This window comes from Propithecus coquereli, unplaced genomic scaffold (genome assembly GCF_000956105.1).
Source record: "Propithecus coquereli isolate 6110/MARCELLA unplaced genomic scaffold, Pcoq_1.0 Scaffold210, whole genome shotgun sequence".
NCBI lineage: Eukaryota > Metazoa > Chordata > Mammalia > Primates > Indriidae > Propithecus > Propithecus coquereli.
This window is the reverse complement of record NW_012146079.1, coordinates 5,645,867-5,665,044: the sequence shown is the minus strand read 5'-3', so window position 1 is coordinate 5,665,044 and position 19,178 is coordinate 5,645,867. Positions and strand designations below refer to the sequence as shown.

Below are 19,178 nucleotides of genomic sequence, written 5' to 3'. Positions count from 1 at the left end.
GTCCATATACAATCATGATCATTATTATTTTCTTTATCTATTATTCCCTTTATTAGTATACAATATTTTCTTTTATGTCTTTTAATGTTTTTTATCTACTTTCCTTTTTTTCCCCTATCTTTCTATATACCTTTGCTTTAAGCCATGCAGCTCCCACCTGGTTCTCTTAGTATGTCCACTCTGGGGGAAATCAGCTGCTCTGTCAGAAGACTGAGATTATCATGCTGGGGAGATCAGGAGTAGCTCATCAATAGCAATAACTGCCTGTCATGGGAACTGAACATCCAGTCCAGTTGAATCTTCAGATAACTTCAGTTTCAGGTGATATCTTACTATTGATACAACTACATGGAAGACCCTAATGAGAACTTCCCAGTTGAGCCCTTCCCAAATTCATACCCCAATAAATTGTGAGCATTAAAAGAGGATAGTTTTAATCTACTAAGATCTGAGAAAATTTATTACACAACAAGAGTACTGTGTCACCATGTTTTCCTTTTGTCTCTTTTTCCTTTCTGATCTCCATTCAATGGATAGCATTTCCTTCTGCAGATTTGAAAGTTATACCTTTTATTTGCTAATCTTCTATTTATTCTCTTTAACCTAAAACCGATCCTTATCCTTAATCTCCTTATTATCAATATTTATTTAAACATATGTATATACTATAAACATAGATATATATTATGCTAGGCACTGTTCTAAGTTCTTTACAAATATTAAACTTGTCTACAACTCAAAACTATATAATGAAATAGGTATTATTATTATCATCCGCATTTTTTGATGAGGAAATGAAAACAAAGAAAGGTAAGTAACTTGCTCAATCTCACACAGCTAGTATGTGATGAAAATGGGATTCCAATTTAGAAAGTCTGACTAGGAATCCACCATGTTCAATACCAGGCTATATTGTCTCTATACTTTCTCCCAAGACAAGACAAATACATTAGCATGCTCATTTTATCTGATCCCTATACCCATTCCCATTGTGTTTTATTTAGATTAGTTCCATACTGTTTTGAATATACATTTCCTTTTTCTTTGATTTTTGTAGAATGTTGAGTCCTTGCTTTTATATACCACAGTTAAACCTTCTAAGATATCTATTCACTATGTTTCCCAAATCTCTCATAGTGGCCTCTTGGCTTTATGTCTCTTCTTGATAAAGAACTTCCTCTTAGAGTATTTTCAAAGAGGAAAAGTTTTTGTACAGTAAAACTTCTAAGTTCTTGTATACTTGAGAATATTTTAAACTTGTTCTCATATTTAAGTACACCTGGGTTCAAATTAACTTAAGATTTAAAGTTCTTTTTCTTCAACACTTTGAACATATTTCTCTATTGTTTTCTTGTATCTAGTGTTGCTGTTGAAAAGCTTGATATCAATTTGATCTTTGTTTTTTTTACACAAATGATTTGTTCTTTCTCTTTGAAAGTTTGTAGGATTTTCTCTTGATCTAAGATATCCTTAAATTTTACTCTAATGTGTCTGGGTGTGAGTTTTTCTTATCTATTCTCATTAGCACGTAAGGATGTCTTCTAGTATGAGGCTTTTCATCTTTAATTTGGGGAAATTTTAGATTATTATTTCTTTAAATAGTTCCATCTCTATTATTTTCTTTCCTTTTGAAAGTCCCCTATATAGATATTAACACTATTTCTGTCATATAGCTTAACTTTCATGTTTTCCATCCCACTAACTTGTTTTTCTGCTATATCCATTCTGCTCATTCTACTACTAAAGCCATCTATTCAGTTATTTCAGTGGTTATATTTTCATGTCAAGTATTCCCAGTTTATTTTTCTTAATAACTGCCTTATCCTATTTCATGTTACCAACATTTTTCTTGTCTCTTTCAGGATATTTATTGCACTTATTTTAAATTCATGTTCTATCTGGCCTCAAAATTTTGCTTTATCTGGGCATAGGTTATTTAGTTTGTCTTTCTTTTAAACCAGTTATATTTTTTGTATACTTCATCAGTTTTTCAGGTTCATTGGTCTCTCATCCTGTGGATTATTCAAGGTTTATGTTCTGGAGAGGCAGCTCATTTCAGTTTTCCAATTTCCGGAATTTTTTTGTAGGAGTTTGAGATAAGCATCTAAATCTTCATGTTCCACCATATGTAATACTTTAGTTATACGCATGTGGAATAGATGGGGGAAAAAAAAAAAGAATCCACCTGAATTTCTCACTAAACATTTCTGTTCCTCAGTGATTTATCAACCTTAATCTCAACTTACACATACAGTAAGGAGTAATGCTTAGCAGAATTTAAGAACATGAAAAAGAAAAAGCTTTGTATACTCTTCCTACCTTTCTCCAGTGGTAATTATTTCCATTCATACAGAATTTATTTTCTTTCCAAGCTTTTATGTTTGTAACTTTGAAGAAATCAATATCAAAAAATCAAAGGAAATATGCAAAGCAGAAGAAATCCATTCTTATTTTTTTTTTTGGAATACACTATGCTTTGTAACTAGTTTGAGTACCTTAGGTGGAAAGCCAGTTGAACCAGGACATCCCTTTTTCCTTAAGGTTGGTGTGTGAACTGGAAGTGGAGTAGAGTCTACAATCTGAACCCAGGGGCAAAAAAGGAAAAAAATGTCATGAAACGCTCCATCTATTTCAAATATAACTCGAAAAATATGAAAGTAAATAAAACCAAACAAAACACAAATAAGGCAAAAAGTTCTACTAATTAAAAAACTCAATAAAGCTAAAATTCTCACAGTGTTACTAATTTAAATTTCTGACTGCAATATCTACAAATGAAATATTTGTTCACTTACTAAAAGTTATTTAAGTTTGTAAATTTATTTAGTAAAAATAAATAATTTGGAAAAGAAAATCCATGGAAGAAAACCCAAAAAAGCTATAGCATGTAGCCTACATAAAAATGAGAATATTAATTTTCACATTGATCTAAATTTTCCATATTAATCCCAAAAAGTATCTGAAAGAGTTTTTAGCAAGATTTATAGCAAAAATAGAAAGTTATTTTAACCACTCAACTTCCATATATAGAACATATATATATAGAACACAGCTCTGTGGATTTGAATACATAGCTACAAAGACTGAGATTAGTGGGATTTTTATGCAGAAATTAATTTCCAAAGAAAGGAGTGAGATTATTTAATATTTTTGGAATTTTCAACTTAATACAAATTTAGTTAACAACCGTATCTTTATTAGTTAGCTTTGTAAAATACAATATTCTTTTATGGGGTATTATTGTAAGATTTTTCTTTTAATGAAAGGAACCAGTGATTTCATTGGATGTTATTGTGGGCAAAAAGAGCCATTGCTTAATTAGCAAAGTATAAAAAAAGACATGAAGAATAACTGCATTTTAGCACACTAAGCAAGAAAGTAAGAGGAAAAAGTCCTTGTTCAAGGTTACAGAATATTTTAAAGCATTAAGAGAAAAACAGATGGTCTCCTTTTGCCTTTGTTACTGTATCGTCACCAAAATTAGAATATTTTATATGCACTATAGTCTTAAAATGGAATTCAGTTGAGTTTTTCAGAGTTTTCTGTTTAATTGTGAGTTTAGTTCTAATTTAAATTTTATTTACTTTTAAACAGCTTGAAAAAGTTTTATATTCAATTTATAATTTAACATTTGAAAAGATAAATATGAAAGATAAAAGAGAACAATGAAAAGTTATATTAAAGTTAACAAAAAATAATAAGAAACAAAATTTTCATTAGAATTTACATAGAAAGTCCAAGAGAAGTTCTAAGAATTAAAAAGAGTCAAGCAAAGGTGCTGGATACAAGATCAACAGAGTTTATAAAGACGCGCAATGCCTAATAAGAAAATATATTCTGAAAGGATCCCACTCACCATAGCAACAAAAAATTGAAGGTACCTAGGGGCAAATTTACCAAGCAATATGGAATATATTGAAAATAATAAAACTTTACCAAAGATTGTAAAATGCCTAACTAATATGTACACCATGTTCACAGATGGAAATACCCAATATCATGAACATGTCAATTCTCAAATAAATCTATAAATTCAATGCAATTCCAATCAAAAGCCCCACAAGGAATTTGATAAGCTGACCCTAAAAGTAATTGAAAAATAAAGGGTCAAGAAGAAATGGAAGAAGAATAAGGTGGGTCGGGGTGGCTCACCACATCAGGTATCAGGAATTATTTCAGAGCTATAGCAATTAAGACAATTTGGTGTCAGTGCAGGAATAAACAGAACAATGGAAGAGAATAGAGAACTCCCAAGCAGACCCATGCATATAAAGCAGAGACAGCAGAACAAATCAAGGGGGAAGGGGGTGCGTCAGTTGTCTATATGGGAAAAGGAGATTAGAACTCCATTTCCCATTATATATAAAATACATTTCAGTTTGATTAAGGTCCTAAATATGTAAAAACAAAAACTTAAAAACTTTTAGAAGAAAATATGGAAGAAAATCTTTATAATTTCTGCATAGGGAAGAACTGCTTTAAAAAGACATAAAAAAGCACATGTCATGAAGGAAAAGATTGATAAATCTGACTACTTTAAAGTCAAAACTTTCACGAGACAAAAAGATACCAAAAATAAAATTTAAAAATAAGCCACAGACTGGGAGAAAATATTTGCAATGCATATAGCTAGCAAAGAATTAGCATCCAGAATATATAAAGAACACTTAAACCAGAGGAAAAATAATTCAATAGAACAATGGACAAAGGACATGAACAGGCAAATCATCAATCATCAATAAACATATAAAAAGATGCTGAATAACACTAGAAATGCAAGTTAAAACAAAAATTTCACTTCATATCCATCAAATTGGCAAAATTTAATGTCTGGCAATACCAAGGGTTAGCAAGGATGTGGGGAAAAGGGGGAACTCTTATACACTGCTGGTCAGAGTGTAAATTGGTCCAACCACTGCAAAAACAATTTGGCAAGATTCGGTTAAAGTTGAGGATGCATATATCACCTAACCCAGTAATTCCACTTCTAAGTATATATGCTAAACTAACTCTACACATTTGCAAAAGTAGGGTATCCACTTCAGCATTGATTGCAATTACAAAAAATTGGAAACCTAAATATCCAACCATAGGAGAATGGATAAATAGTTGTGGTATATTCATAAAATTTAAGATTATGCAGCAGTTATTATGCATGAACTTAATGAACATGTATCTGTATGAATAAATCTCAAAATCATACTTTTGAGTGCAAAAAGTTACAGAAGGATACAGGTAACATTTGTGTAAATTTTAAATAAATGATAAGCATCACCACATATCATTTACGGATAATGCATCATTTATGGATATAAATGAAACAAACATGTAAAATCAAGGAAGGGAAGATGAACATCAGCTTTAGGATAGCTAGATATGTCTGGAAAAGTAGAGAGGGGAATGGTACATAGGAAGCTGTTTCAAATGTTTCTGGAATATTTTCTTTGAATAAAAATCTGAAAAAAAAAGGAAAAATGTTCATATCTGTTAAATCTGTGGGTGATGGTTACATGGGTGTATATCATACTCTCTGTATGCTTGAAATACTTCATCGAAATATAAAATGTATAAAGCCAAAATATTATGACAATTATAATTTAAAAACCAGAGGGTCTCATTAACTTAGTCCATTTGAAAGAGTCCATCACAGGGTTGGAAAAAACAAGTCAGAATCTGACTAAAACTCATATTTCATTTCAGACAGCTTTTCAAATTGAACTATCTGCTTCCATTGGAATGTCAGACACAGTTCTGGAGATCAAAAAATGAAAGCAGAGGACCTCTGTCTGAACTGTGATGCTGAGTGAAGAACCAGAACCGCACCTTGAAGCGAGATGGCATGAATTGAGGTGCAACATTCCTCTGAGTTGTGGAGGAAATGATCTCTCTTGAGAAAACTGACCAATTGATTGATATGAAGTGCAAACACAACATAGCTTTTTAAATTATTAAAAGGCGTGATTTAGTTGAATGCCAGTTATTGATTTAGCAGTTAAACTATTCAGTTGCCAATAGTGGCAATTTTATTTTTTTAGCTCTATTTATGATGTCACAGAGTAATTATATCATGGCTTATTAAATTTATTAGAAGAATTAAAATATGAGAATGACATCTGTACTGCCAAGTGCCTAAAAAGTTTGTATATGATAATTCCAAAATTCACATAACTCTATCCTCTGTTCTACGCAGTTCTCTAATTAAAATAAAGACTGCCTTTATATTTTTTTGTCTATTTCAGGTTGAATATTTGGGGACAATTTTTCTACTTTAGTTTTCTACTTCTATCTACATTATCAGTTAAATGTAGTGATTTCAACAGACTAACTTACTACACAACATATTTGACTAAAAGAAGACAGATTTCACTTGTTTTTCTCGATTCACTCTTTCCTGACACAGTGAAAAGTTGGGGAGCAAGGCTGCTCCAATGAGGCACCTTAACTGGCTCAGCTTCACTAGATGTGGAAGGAGATGTGGACCTTGACTGGATGTGAAACTTGACGCTCGAGTTCCGTAAATATGTGTTCTCAACGGGATCAGTCTAGGAAAATAAGTCAGGAAACACAAAAATCCAAGAAATCACTTTTAAACAATGTGCAGCTTGCAGTAAATTTCTGTAAGGCATGATCATGACAACATTTCTTAAGAAAGGACGATGACAAACTTTCGTTTGAACATTCACGTTGGGATGTGTCATTACACAAAAGCACAACCACTAGCTTTAATGTAAACAAGGGTTAGGACAACAGTAGTGAACCAAAGGCTCCTTCTGAATCTTCACTGATCGCCTAACTTGGAGCACGCATCTCTACTTGTGTTCTATATTTGTATTCCACATGGAACTTTTGTCTTTCACAAAGTAAGTCGTACATGTGAAATACATGCAAAATATTTAATACTTAATAGAGAATATACACTACAGATAAGAGATAATTTTGTCCTTGATAAAATTTGGTCTCTTACTAGTCATTTATTGAAAGTAAAAGAAACTACCCATCAGCTTCATGCTGGTCATTAAATTAAATCTCCTTTTTATTTTGCAGCAGTAGAAATACCAGCACTTACATCCACCCAGTTGCACTCTTTTGAGCCAAGTATGTTTAGAAATTTAAAATGCTTTGGGTTAAAATTTAGCATAAAAGATCTGATTGACTATTCAGTTTGGCATTTCCAAAATTACTAGGATTGAGTTTTTCAAGTGAAAGGGCAATGAAGACAATTTGGAAAGCAGGTTAGGGAACTTGTTTTGAATATGGTGTACAGCAAGAACAGTGCTTAGATCAGAAGTTAAAAATCAGTAAAGAGGTTATCAGCTTAAGGATTTTAAATATGAACTTAAAATTTTCCTTTGTTATTATTATGATTACTATTTTAGATGGAAGACATGGTGACAATAGATAATGTACCCCTGAGAACTGCCAAGAAGAAAAGATTCAGGTACAGTCATGAGAATGTTTTGCCAAAGTGGATTTGAACAATTGATTAAAATAGTAATGGCCCTTGTACCCCTGTACTCAAAACTAAATGAACAAACAAAACCTCTTTAAAATTCTGGGCTGAATAATAAATGATTAGGAATAGAAATACTTGGAAACAAAAGGCTTCCCTAGAAATTAACTTCTCAGCTCTGTTTTCGTCTCAACAGAACTCTGGGTACATGGCTTCAATCTCTAAGGGTACAAATTATTTTCTCAATTTAGGGATATTTTCTCATCTATAAATAATGTACACTGTTATGGATTTATGATATGTTACATATGTAGAAAACAGTCAACTTCTGTTCAATGTGGAAAATTTTAAAAATCTGACAGATGTGTGGGAGGAAGAGGCTAGTAGGCTGCAAACACTATGGTAGCCCTCTACTGGTGCCCCTATGACCTCCCAGGATGGTGGGCATGGACAAGTATTCTGGCAACCCAAAAACAATTTGGTGGGGCTGACCAACATGGCCACCACCAGGCCTTACCCTTCCATTTTTAGCTTTTGGAGAAGTGAGGAAGAAGGGTCTCAATGAGGGAATCTAGGAGGCTTGGAGCAGCAATGATTTACCAACTGCTAGGAAAGTACTTCAACATTTTAAAAACTGGAACTGCTGAACTAAAGCTTACCAGCTGAGTAACAGCTCTGTATGTGTGATGCGGCTGATTTCATAAAACTACTGTAGCTTGTGAAGCTGGAGAGCCAGGCCTGCATCCCACCTCTTGCCTCCAAATTCAGCTCTCTTTTTGTTTTACACACGCATCTCCACAGCAGAGGTATTCAAAGTAACTTAACAATCCTGGAGGCTGAGTTATATTATCTCATTTCCTGACAGTGAATTTTATTTTTTGGTCTTTTTTTTAGTGTGTGTTAGTTTTACTGTAACAAAGTAACTTGTACACTTTAAACTGAGCATCATCTTTCCAGTGAAACAAGAAGAAAATTTAAAAATAAACAGGAACAAAATTACAACAGAGAATGTCAATTCCAAATAAGATCCTCTAAGTTCTGCTGATTCTTCCCATCAAGAGGCAGGGCTGAAGTCATCATTAGGAGAAAATTTTTTTTAGAAGTGTTGTCTTAAACTGCAAGGATGTCCATTAAACACCACAATTAAACATGCCAAAGGAGAAGACACGTTGACAGTGAATTTTGACTAGAAAGAGGAGGGTAAAAGAAGAAAATGGGACTCAAGACAAATTCTGCCAGTTCACAATTCTATTCAGGGACAGCCATGGAGAAGGTAACCAGTTTAAATTATTAATCTGAAACATGACCCTGGGTTGGGAATAAGGCAGAAATGTCTTTTATGTTCTAAAAATCTCCTCCTTCTAGTTTCTGTAAGATTATATAAATTGTAAGGTGAAGGAAGAGTTCATGGGGGAGGGGGTTCAGTTAAAATGAAACTGATAAGCAAAGCAGAACTGATACATTTTGCACTAGTAAGAACTTAAAACTGAGTGTCCAAGTAGAGGATTTTCTATGTGTAAAAAACTGGGCCATTTTCAGAAAATTTAAAAGTTTCTCACATGTCACAAAAGGCTTTAGCCTTGTAGCTTGACTGAAACATAAAATCAGAAGTTCCTGTGTGAAAGGTAATGCCGAAAATAGGACTGAATAGTTCATATACCAGCTTTGCATCTTCTGGGTCCAATGACTTTAAAAACTCTTTAAAAATGAGAAACACAATGACTTGCTGTTTTCAATAGTACTGGTTGAAATTTTACAGCAGGCCTGCTCTTTGCGCCAGGTAAACACATGCGAACAGAAGTTGAGCGTACTATTTGATACTTTTTTTGCACTGAAATTAGAATATGCTGCTACCTTAAGCCATTTTGTCGGTACATGGTCTAATGGGATGTTTACATCATGAAATTGGCAAATCTAAAAAGCAGGGCTTCCCCAGCCCCCAAAATGGTTGTTAAAACATTTACCAGCATGTTTTAGGGCTTTCTGAAAATGTGAAATTATGACAGTGCAACATTGGGTAAAGGAAAAATATACCATCAGTTTCATCTGTGATTACGCAAATTAGTGACTCAAATAACTCTTGAGGCTTTTAATACACACCTCTTGGCTCTTCTGAAGAATCACTGTTTTTATTAAAGTCTAACAGACTTAACTAGTGTTAACCCATCAATAAAAATGAGAGAAAACAACAGAAATGAAGATAGATTTTAAAATAATTTTTTTAGCTGAATGAGGTAAAAAGTAGTTATTTAAAAGTAGAAAATATTTCAATTAAAAAGATAAACCGGCCGGGCGCGGTGGCTCACGCCTGTAATCCTAGCTCTCTGGGAGGCCGAGGCGGGCGGATTGTTTGAGCTCAGGAGTTCGAGACCAGCCTGAGCAAGAGTGAGACCTTGTCTCTACTAAAAATACAAAGAAATTAATCGGACAACTAAAACTATATAGAAAAAATTAGCTGGGCATGGTGGCGCATGCCTGTAGTCCCAGCTACTCGGGAGGCTGAGGCAGGAGGATTGCTTGAGCCCAGGAGTTTGAGGTTGCTGTGAGCTAGGATGACGCCACGGCACTCTAGCCTGGGCAACACAGTGAGACTCTGTCTCAAAGAAAAAAAAAAAAAAAAGATAAATCAATACTAATTGTAAAAATAGAATGAAAATGACCATACTAGCTTTTTAGAGCTGTATGCTCTTAAAGTAAAAATCAATTTCAAAGATTAAACAAAATCAAGTTAGTTTTCCTTTTAAAAAATTAAAAATAAGTAAAAATAATAGAATAATATTTTGAGATGGTATTAACTGAATAGATTAAAAAGTTGAACTATGCCATTTATAACAATACTCTGACTTTTAATTTTAAGAACCCACTATGAATATATAATTGAGGTTTTAAAATTACCACTTTACTTTCCAAGTGTGCTTCTCATAAAGACAAGGAACAAAGCTTAGTAAAGATGAGTTAACTCAGAGCAAAAAAAGTTTTAAATACTGAACTTAAAAAAAAAAAGAACTTACGGTCTTTTAAAAGACTCTACTAGAAGCTAATAGCTAATAACATTAATAGATTTTAATATTTCATTTCCTTTCTAGATTACTGCAAGTGTAAACAGTATCTCAAAAGTGGTATAACAATAAGAAAAATACAATATCACATACTTTCTTTCTTTCTTTCTTTTTTTTTTTTTTTTTTTTGAGACAGAGTCTCACTCTTTTGCCCAGGCTAGAGTGAGTGCCGTGGCGTCAGCCTAGCTCACAGCAACCTCAAATTCCTGGGCTCAAGCAATCCTTCTGCCTCAGCCTCCCTAGCAGCTGGGACTACAGGCATGTGCCACCATGCCCGGCTAATTTTTTTCTATATATTTTTAGTTGTCTGATAATTTCTTTCTATTTTTAGTAGAGACGGGGTCTCGCTCTTGCTCAGGCTGGTTTCGAACTCCTGAGCTCAAACAATTCGCCCGCCTCGGCCTCCCAGAGTGCTAAGATTACAGGTGTGAGCCACCGCGCCAGGCCCACATACTTTCTTTATCAAAGTTTTAATTATCACCAGATTATGCTCTTCAAGATGTTATTAATTTTAAGTATAATTAAGTGCTTAACAATGCATTTATAATAAATAGCTTATTATATTAACTAAGCAACAATTAGATTAAACTTTCAGAATATTTAATGACTACATGTTAGGATTTAAAGACTAAAACTCATTTTAATAATTAATTGGCAATGATTCAGATATGGCAGCAAAGAAACTGATTAATATCACTAGTTATTTTTATACAAAGTACTTAAAATCTTAAAAACAAATATAGTCATTATTAATATTATATTTAAACCATGGAAATTAAATTTTTTGTGTCATTCTTTGCATGCTAAAACATTATAGCATTAAGTATAAGCAATGAATTGAATTAATAATGCAGCAAAAGCTAATAAATATGATATACATCAATAGTAGAGATATTTTAATTCAATAATTAGATTTATGATAGAAAGAATAAAAAAGGGGAAACAGTAAGAGGCATAAATAGCTAATATTTATTGGACAGTATATTTTGATATTGTCCAAAGAAGGACCTTGGAAACAAATCTTATTTGAACAGTGTAAGCAATTCACTCAATACTTCTAAGCTGCAATCCACTGAGAAAAATAAATAAGGAATATCTTTATGTAAATGCAATTTAAAAACTGTTTTGGTTAACTAATTTTTTTCCTACGTAAACATACTTTAAGGAGTTATTCTGAGGAATAGGCATTAGAAACATTTATTATACTCCAGTATCAGTTTTTACTTAATGCTCTGTCTAAAAAAAAAAAGCAGAAAAGCTGAATATCAGCATATTGTTCACACTGCATAACACTGTTATACAAGAAGTCCATAATGCTCCCTGAATCTATTATGATTTTTCTAATAAATGATCTTCAAATGTATTCTTAAAGTAGTACATAAAAATAGAAAGAGGTGGTTTTTTTTTTTTTCTCTTTCCAAGATCAGGCAACTGTCTGATGTTTAGACGCCTCACTTATCAAGAATTCCTCAAATTATGAGTATGGTCTTCCTAATAAATAATAAAAAACCCTAAAACTACTCATCTTGAATTATGTACCAATGGGCCTTTTCCACCCCCCAAATAATTACAGATTTGTACAAGTAGCAGGATTCTCATAAGAAACTTGGTTTTAAAGTAAAAGATAGAAAGATATGATATGAATTATAAACAGTTGACCTATCAAAATATAGCTTACATCTAACATGTTGTTTGTATTGGTAAATATAAAACTAAGTCAACTGAAAAATATCCAGTTTGTATTAATTTTCTTTATCTTTTACCTAGAAGTATTTTGGACACAAAGTGACAAGTAATCTACTATTTTGTATTCAGAACACTTATAACCTCAAACCTTTGGTGAAACAATTATTTCTGTTAATTGAGCTAATGATAAAAAAAAACAGTACTACAAAAGTACTATATCATTTGGAAAACAGTAAATATAATATTTTATCACTCTAAAACAAATCATTACAACAAATTAATGAAGGTTATGACTAGTAAGTGTAATCTTACTAGTTACAAATAATATAACCTATTTTTCTTTATGAAAATTTATTTTCAATATATTGATTGGAATATCTACTCTGGAGAATTTACAAATGTTATAGAAAAACAAAAGAATGTTAACCCACATATTGGCTATTTATTAATATAATCTCTGCTCCAAACTCTAAAGGAACAAGCAGAAATGAAACATTCAGTATTTCTCACTAATAATGAACTCACTATGGAACTCTCCCTAACCACTTATATTCAGATATTAATAATACTGTTAATAACAAATTTTTCTTATACTATGCTTAATTATAAAGAACATAAGTATTCAAACTGTAAACGAGGCTTAACAGCATACTAGAAACAAGAATATGAGAAACATAATTTAGTAATACTACCTCATTTATATGACATTTCACAGTTACTTATAAATTTTTTTTTTTTTTTTTTTTTGAGACAGGGTCTTATTCTGTCACCTAGGCTGGAGTGCAGTGGTGCAATCACAGCTCACTGTAACCTTGAACTCCCGGGCACAAGTGATCCCCTCACCCCAGCCTCCCAAAGTGCTGGGATTAAAGGTGTGAGTCTCCATGGCCAGTCATAAAAGTATTGCGTAATTTCTTGTCTAAAAACATGGCATATAACACAAAATCACATGCTACTGTTAGATTCAAGGTCACTGTTAGGAATGGTAACTATTTGTGTCTATTGAAATACACTGATGTCCCAGGGACTATTGGGGTTTCTTACTATGCCACTGAGATATTTCTGTTTAACTGCTGAATAATTTATAATTCTTAAATCATCTCCTTCACAGGCACTGCCACTTTTCAGTGGTTGACTTTTTATTTGTCAGACACTTAATCAAGGAAAAACTGAAGGCAGCCAGGAAAGCAGATAATCAAGCCTATCGCATCTGCATTTTAAAAAGTTTTGTAATTATAAGTCAATAGATTCTGGTTAATTGTGGATTATTCATATCCTATAGAATAAAGATACAGAATTAAGAGTAGGGACCTTATAACAGTTACTTCCTTCAAAAAATTTTCCTTATTTGAAGATTCAAAGAAATGCTCCAGGCAGCCAAGCCCCCAGAAGTCTGTAAGGCAAGTGAGATGTAACTAATGCATAATAAAATTAATCAGAAAAACAAAACCTGTCTAAATTATAACCTTATTAAAAAACAAGGAGTTAAAAATTTAGTCAATTCACAGGCTGATGATTTGAACCTAATATAATTGGGCATACAACGTTTTGGTCTTCTCTTCTAGAGGTTATATAATTTATACTCAGATTAATTTGATAAATCCAAATACCTAATAGGTTTAACTCTCTATAAATCTCAAAATAACCAAGAAGTCAATTGAACTGGCAATCTTTTAATAAACCTCAATAATTAATGAGATCTCAGTTGAACTCGGACAGATAAGACCACAGGAAGCAGTGGGCCACCCTACTACTTTCCACGTTCTCCATAGACCAGAGAATTCCCTGATCTGGAACTTCTGAAGTCCAAGAATCCTGGATTTAAGGTATTGATCAATACCAATGATCACGAAGCTGACAAGTGAACATTAAAAACTTGTATCTATCACTGATTTTTCTTTTTCTTTTTGGAGTCAGTGTCTCTCTCTGTTGCCCAGGCTGGAGTGCAGTGGTACAATCATAGCCCTCTACAGCCCAGAACTCCTCGGCTCAAGTGATCCTCCCACCTCAGCCTCCCAAGTAGCTAGGAATACAGGTCCATGCCACCATTCTCGGCTAGGTTTTTTTTTTTTTTGGTAGAGACGAGGTCTCACTATGTTGTCCAGGCTAGTCTTGAACTCCTGGCCTCAAGTGATCCTCCTGCTTCAGCCTCACAAAGTGTTGGCATTATAGGTGTGAGCCAGTACACCCAGCCTACTTTCCCCTAACGTTATTATCTTAAATAGTATATGAAAATTCCAACAAACAATATCAGCTAGCCTATGGCTTTCAAACTAGGGATTATGTATGTACATACATGACTGGTGTTGGGATGAAGGGTGGTTTAGAAAAATGTGAGACTTTTCCACATATAGATTCCCCACTCTAGGCATATCAGAATCTTGTAGCACAGGGATAATGGTGGACCCATTTCAGGATGAAAAACAAGAAGCTAGCATTAGCACTGGAAGATGTTTATAGTTTGTTAATAATAAATATATAAAGACTGTTATACATATTTTTTAAATCTTGGAATTATCTTAGAATACAAAGGATTTATTATTAACATCTCCTCAAATCTACATATGTAAGATATTTAGGGAGATTCGTTTGAACTACATGTAAAAAAAAAAAAAACCTCTCAAGATTTCTTCAGAACTGATTTACATAAAACTGTAGTCAATAAGATCTATAATTTATCCCAAATCTTTTAAAAATTTTGTACAATATGAATTATCAAGTTTTCCTTACACTTAATTAAAATTGCTAAGAAATATTTACATATTTATTTATTTGTTTATATCATATTCTTACTTGGAAACTCATTTACTTTGTATTTGATCAATTTAGAAAGCATACTTTAGGATTACTTTTTTCCCCCCAATCAAAATAGATATCTTATCATTTTAGTAGTTTGGTTACAGAAATTTATACGAACATTCCTAAAGCTTTGCGGCCAAAGCCAAAAAACCAAAAAATAAAAGAAAATACATAAAAGCATAGTAGCAATAGCAGGAGCAGCAGCACAAAGCATGCAAAAAATGTAATATCACAAAAACATTAACATGTTCTGCAACCGCAGGCAAAAGGATAAGAGACAGGGGTAGAAGGCATCAGGATGGGTACACAAAGTGCAATAGTCTCTTACACGTCTGCCTTTGCTAGCTGGAGTACAGGATGGAGAGCGCTTCAACAAAGAAAGGAGAATACTACATGTTACAAATATTTACACACATAAGACTCTCAGTGACTACTAGCGTATTCACAGACAAAATAATATAAACATACATATAAAGCCACATTTTCAGATAGGTTGAAAGTACATACATTTTCAGAAAAAACTGGAGGAAAGGTCAGTAAAGAAACAGTTGCTCAGATTAGGTCTAAGGTGAATGATGAACTTTTCATTGGCCCATGTACAAAAACAGTGACCCACAAAATAATCTTCCATCGAGTGATGGCTAATTTCTTTTCCTGAAAGGTTGGCAGTGGCAAATTGAAACATATGAGAACAAAAAGGATCTAGATAATTCTGATTTAGTACTGGCAAGCGTTTAATAAGATATTTAATTAAGTAGCCTTGTTTTAGACATTTACCTACCAAATTCTTACTCTTTTCAAGGATGATTCTTTTAAATGATAAGAGCTAAATATGACTTCAGAATTAATGACAGTGGATTGAAACAAAAACACAGTTACTTGAACAACACTGTCTATCCAGACTAGACATTAGGCTTAGTCAAAGGAGGGACGTTTGCCTTTTTGACATTAAAGAATTAAGTATTAGAAAAAAGTAACAATTACCTCAAAATATTTTTCAAGTTTCTGAAACTCTGTGATGCTCAAGCAGAACTTCACAAATATAAACCACATTTAGGCCATTTCCTATATTCAATCCAATCTGACATTAATTGAGAGTTTACAATATGTCACATACTGTGCAGATACGACAAGGGATTAAAAGATAAATAAAGCATGGCAGTTCACGGACTGGTAGAGAAGACATAAGGCCAGCAACAATGTGACAAATGCTATCATAGAGATATGCACAAGGTTTGTATGGGAACTGAGAGGAGGGATGTACAAGATTTTTATGAGGACCGACAGAAGGGAATTTATACAGTGGGTCTACAGGAGTTGGAGAAAATTTAAGAGAAAAGTGAAAAGTTCAAGTACAAGAAACATCACTCAATATTATGGTTTTTCTCTTTTTTTTTTTTTTGAGATAGAGTCTCACTCTGTCACCCAGGCTAGAGTGCTGTGGCATCAGCCTAGCTCACAGCAACCTCGAACTCCTGGGCTCAAGCAATGCTCTTGCCTCAGCCTCTAGAGTAGCTGGGACTACAGGCATGCACCACCATACCTGGCTAATTTTTACTATTATTAGTAGAGACAGGGTCTCACTCTTGCTCAGGCTGATCTCAAACTCCTGAGCTAAAGCGATCTTCCCACCTTGGTCTCCCAGAGTGCTAGGATTACAGGGGTAATCCTAGCCACCGCACCCAGCCTCAATATTATGTTTTATTGTTACAATAACTTTGGCAGAGAGGTAAATAGAAACTATTATTTCTTTCTGTAGGAAACTGGAATGAATGGAAGGTGACTTGAACACTGTGTCCCAAAGAGTTAACAGCAAACCAGGATTAGAAGGCCTCTAGATTTCTAAACAAATTTTCCCATATGGAGGCTAAAGTCTCAGGTCCAAACCTAGTTGCTTTTTCTTAGTTATTAATAGGAAGGATCTTTCTCATTCCTTCTTGTCCCCAAAACCAAACAACCAAATAATAAACAAATCAACCCCCAACCCTTCCTCTAGCTATCATTTAATCTCTCTCCTCTCTTTCTTACTAATTATAATAGTTAACAATTATTGTGTCTGAGTATATGTAGGTACTTTACAAAGTGCCTTACAAATATGAACTTTTAATTCTTATAGAAACCCTAAAAGATAGGTATTATGACCCGCATTTTAAAGATGAAGAAAACAGAGTAACTTGCCTAAAGTCATAAAACTGGTAAGTGGTGGAAGCAGAATTCAAACCTTCTCAGCCAGACTTCTGAAAAATGGTATACAATCACTGTCTGTGCTTCCTGACCTCCTGATTCACTTCTCAATACAATACAATCTGGATTCTGCTTTGATCATTCTGATGCTGACGACCTTAGTATTTCCTGTTCGTCCTGACCAGTCATCTCTGCTGTACCTGGCACTGCTCCCCATTCACCTCTTTAAAACCCTCTACCTTAGTTTTTGTGACACATACTTTCCTTAGTAACCTCATTCTTTGCAGTCATCACTACTACTCTTTTGGGAGGTCCTATTCCTTCCCCTGCTCTTACATCCTGAGATCCCAGATTGCTGTTCTTGGCATGCTGCTTTTCTCATGCTACAGTCTTCTTCCTGGGGAAACTCATCCACTTTCAACTATGTTGATCATTTCCAAATCTCTATTGCCAGTTCGCTGCTCTTCCTTAAGCTTCTGACTCATACATCTGACTGTCTGCCAGACATGTTCACATGGATGTCCCTCAGGCATCTCAAATTCAACTTGTCCAAAATGAACAATTTCCTTCTGTTAAATCTTTTAATAATTATTACATATGAGACTGATTAAATCTAAACTCCATAATATAAAGTAATCCTTATTCTGGCCCTTGTCTATGTCTTCACAGTCATTTCTCAACAACAACTCTGCATCCCTTTTGATTTTAGCAACCTGAATTGAAATTTCTCTCTGTCCTCCCCTCCATCTCTCCCCCTGCCACACCTACTATACTCTGCCTGCCTAGAATATACTCCTTTCCTGCAGTTGCCCTTTTACTTTGCTAACCATACTCATTTGTGAAAACCCAGCTCAGGCATTATTTCTTTTAGAAAGCTTTTCTGGATCTTCCTGGTTTAGTTAGAGATCTCTCTCACTTGGTACTCCTGTAGTACACAGTCCATATCTTTTATTATTGTACTTCCCACATAGTGTTATAATTATCTGTTTACATAGTTGTCATTTCCACTAGACTGTCAGATTCTTAAGGGCAGGAAATATTGTGTTATGCTTAGCATAAAGCCTATAAATTTAAAAATTCTCAATAAATATTAAATGAATCCTTCTGAATTTCTGTAGGACTTAATCTAGGTATTTCTCATTTATTGGTTCCCACATTGTATAGTTCCTATTTAGTTTTTCTAATAATAAAATAAGCATTTTGAGTTCTAGTTCTACATCTGCTTTATCTTTGTATCCACCATTGTGCACAGTATAGTACTATACATCTAAAAAGTGCTAAAATGTTTAATATAAAGAAACCTTTACTTTTTGGCTATTCCTACTTCTAGACTAGAGCCTAAAGTATGCTAAAATCATGAAAAAGAGCATCACTATCTCAAAGTAAACACAATATCACTATATTAAAAACAAGTTAAACTGTCTCCCCAAATTATCTTGAATATGAAGGACAACATATTTTCTAAGCTGGCATTGTTTAAACCTATCAATGATACTAAATCACAATAGCAATAATTTTTTACCAAAGTGTTTACCTAGAAATCAGACAACTATTTTTATGTTTTTAATAAAAAAGGGTAAATTATACTTTTTCCTAAAATATAATAGGAGGAAAACATTCTCTCTCTTTCTCTGTCTCATACATACTCACACACACCATGTTTCTCTATAAAGATGGAAATTGGATTCATGGTAAACACTGTAAACCAGTACCTCATCTTAATGTGTAACCATATACTATTTTAAAACATGTATTTTATATCTAGGCCTAAGAATTGCCACCAGAACGTTAAGGCTGAATATGGAGGTAAGCACAGAAGCAGAAACCAAAAGAAATAATCTTAAGGGTAGATAATTGGTTTAACAGTTTTTAAGGTTCAGTTAATGAATCCCAGAGGTCTTATTTAATAAAATACCAAAGAGGTAAGAGATAGACTATGTAGTCATGGTTCTTTCCCTCTAGATTGCCTAAATACATTATTAGATCATATATAAGATATG

General features: G+C 33.5%; 1 protein-coding gene across 1 annotated transcript in view; it reads right to left on the bottom strand.

The window, feature by feature from the left end:
• The window catches only part of CDC42BPA (CDC42 binding protein kinase alpha (DMPK-like)), a 245,435-nt gene that overhangs the window by 57,406 nt on the left and 168,851 nt on the right, over positions 1–19,178 (bottom strand). The window contains exon 22 of the mRNA XM_012644402.1: positions 2,496–2,579. Coding sequence (XP_012499856.1) covers positions 2,496–2,579 — 84 coding nt within the window. The remainder of the gene's footprint in view (positions 1–2,495; positions 2,580–19,178) is intronic.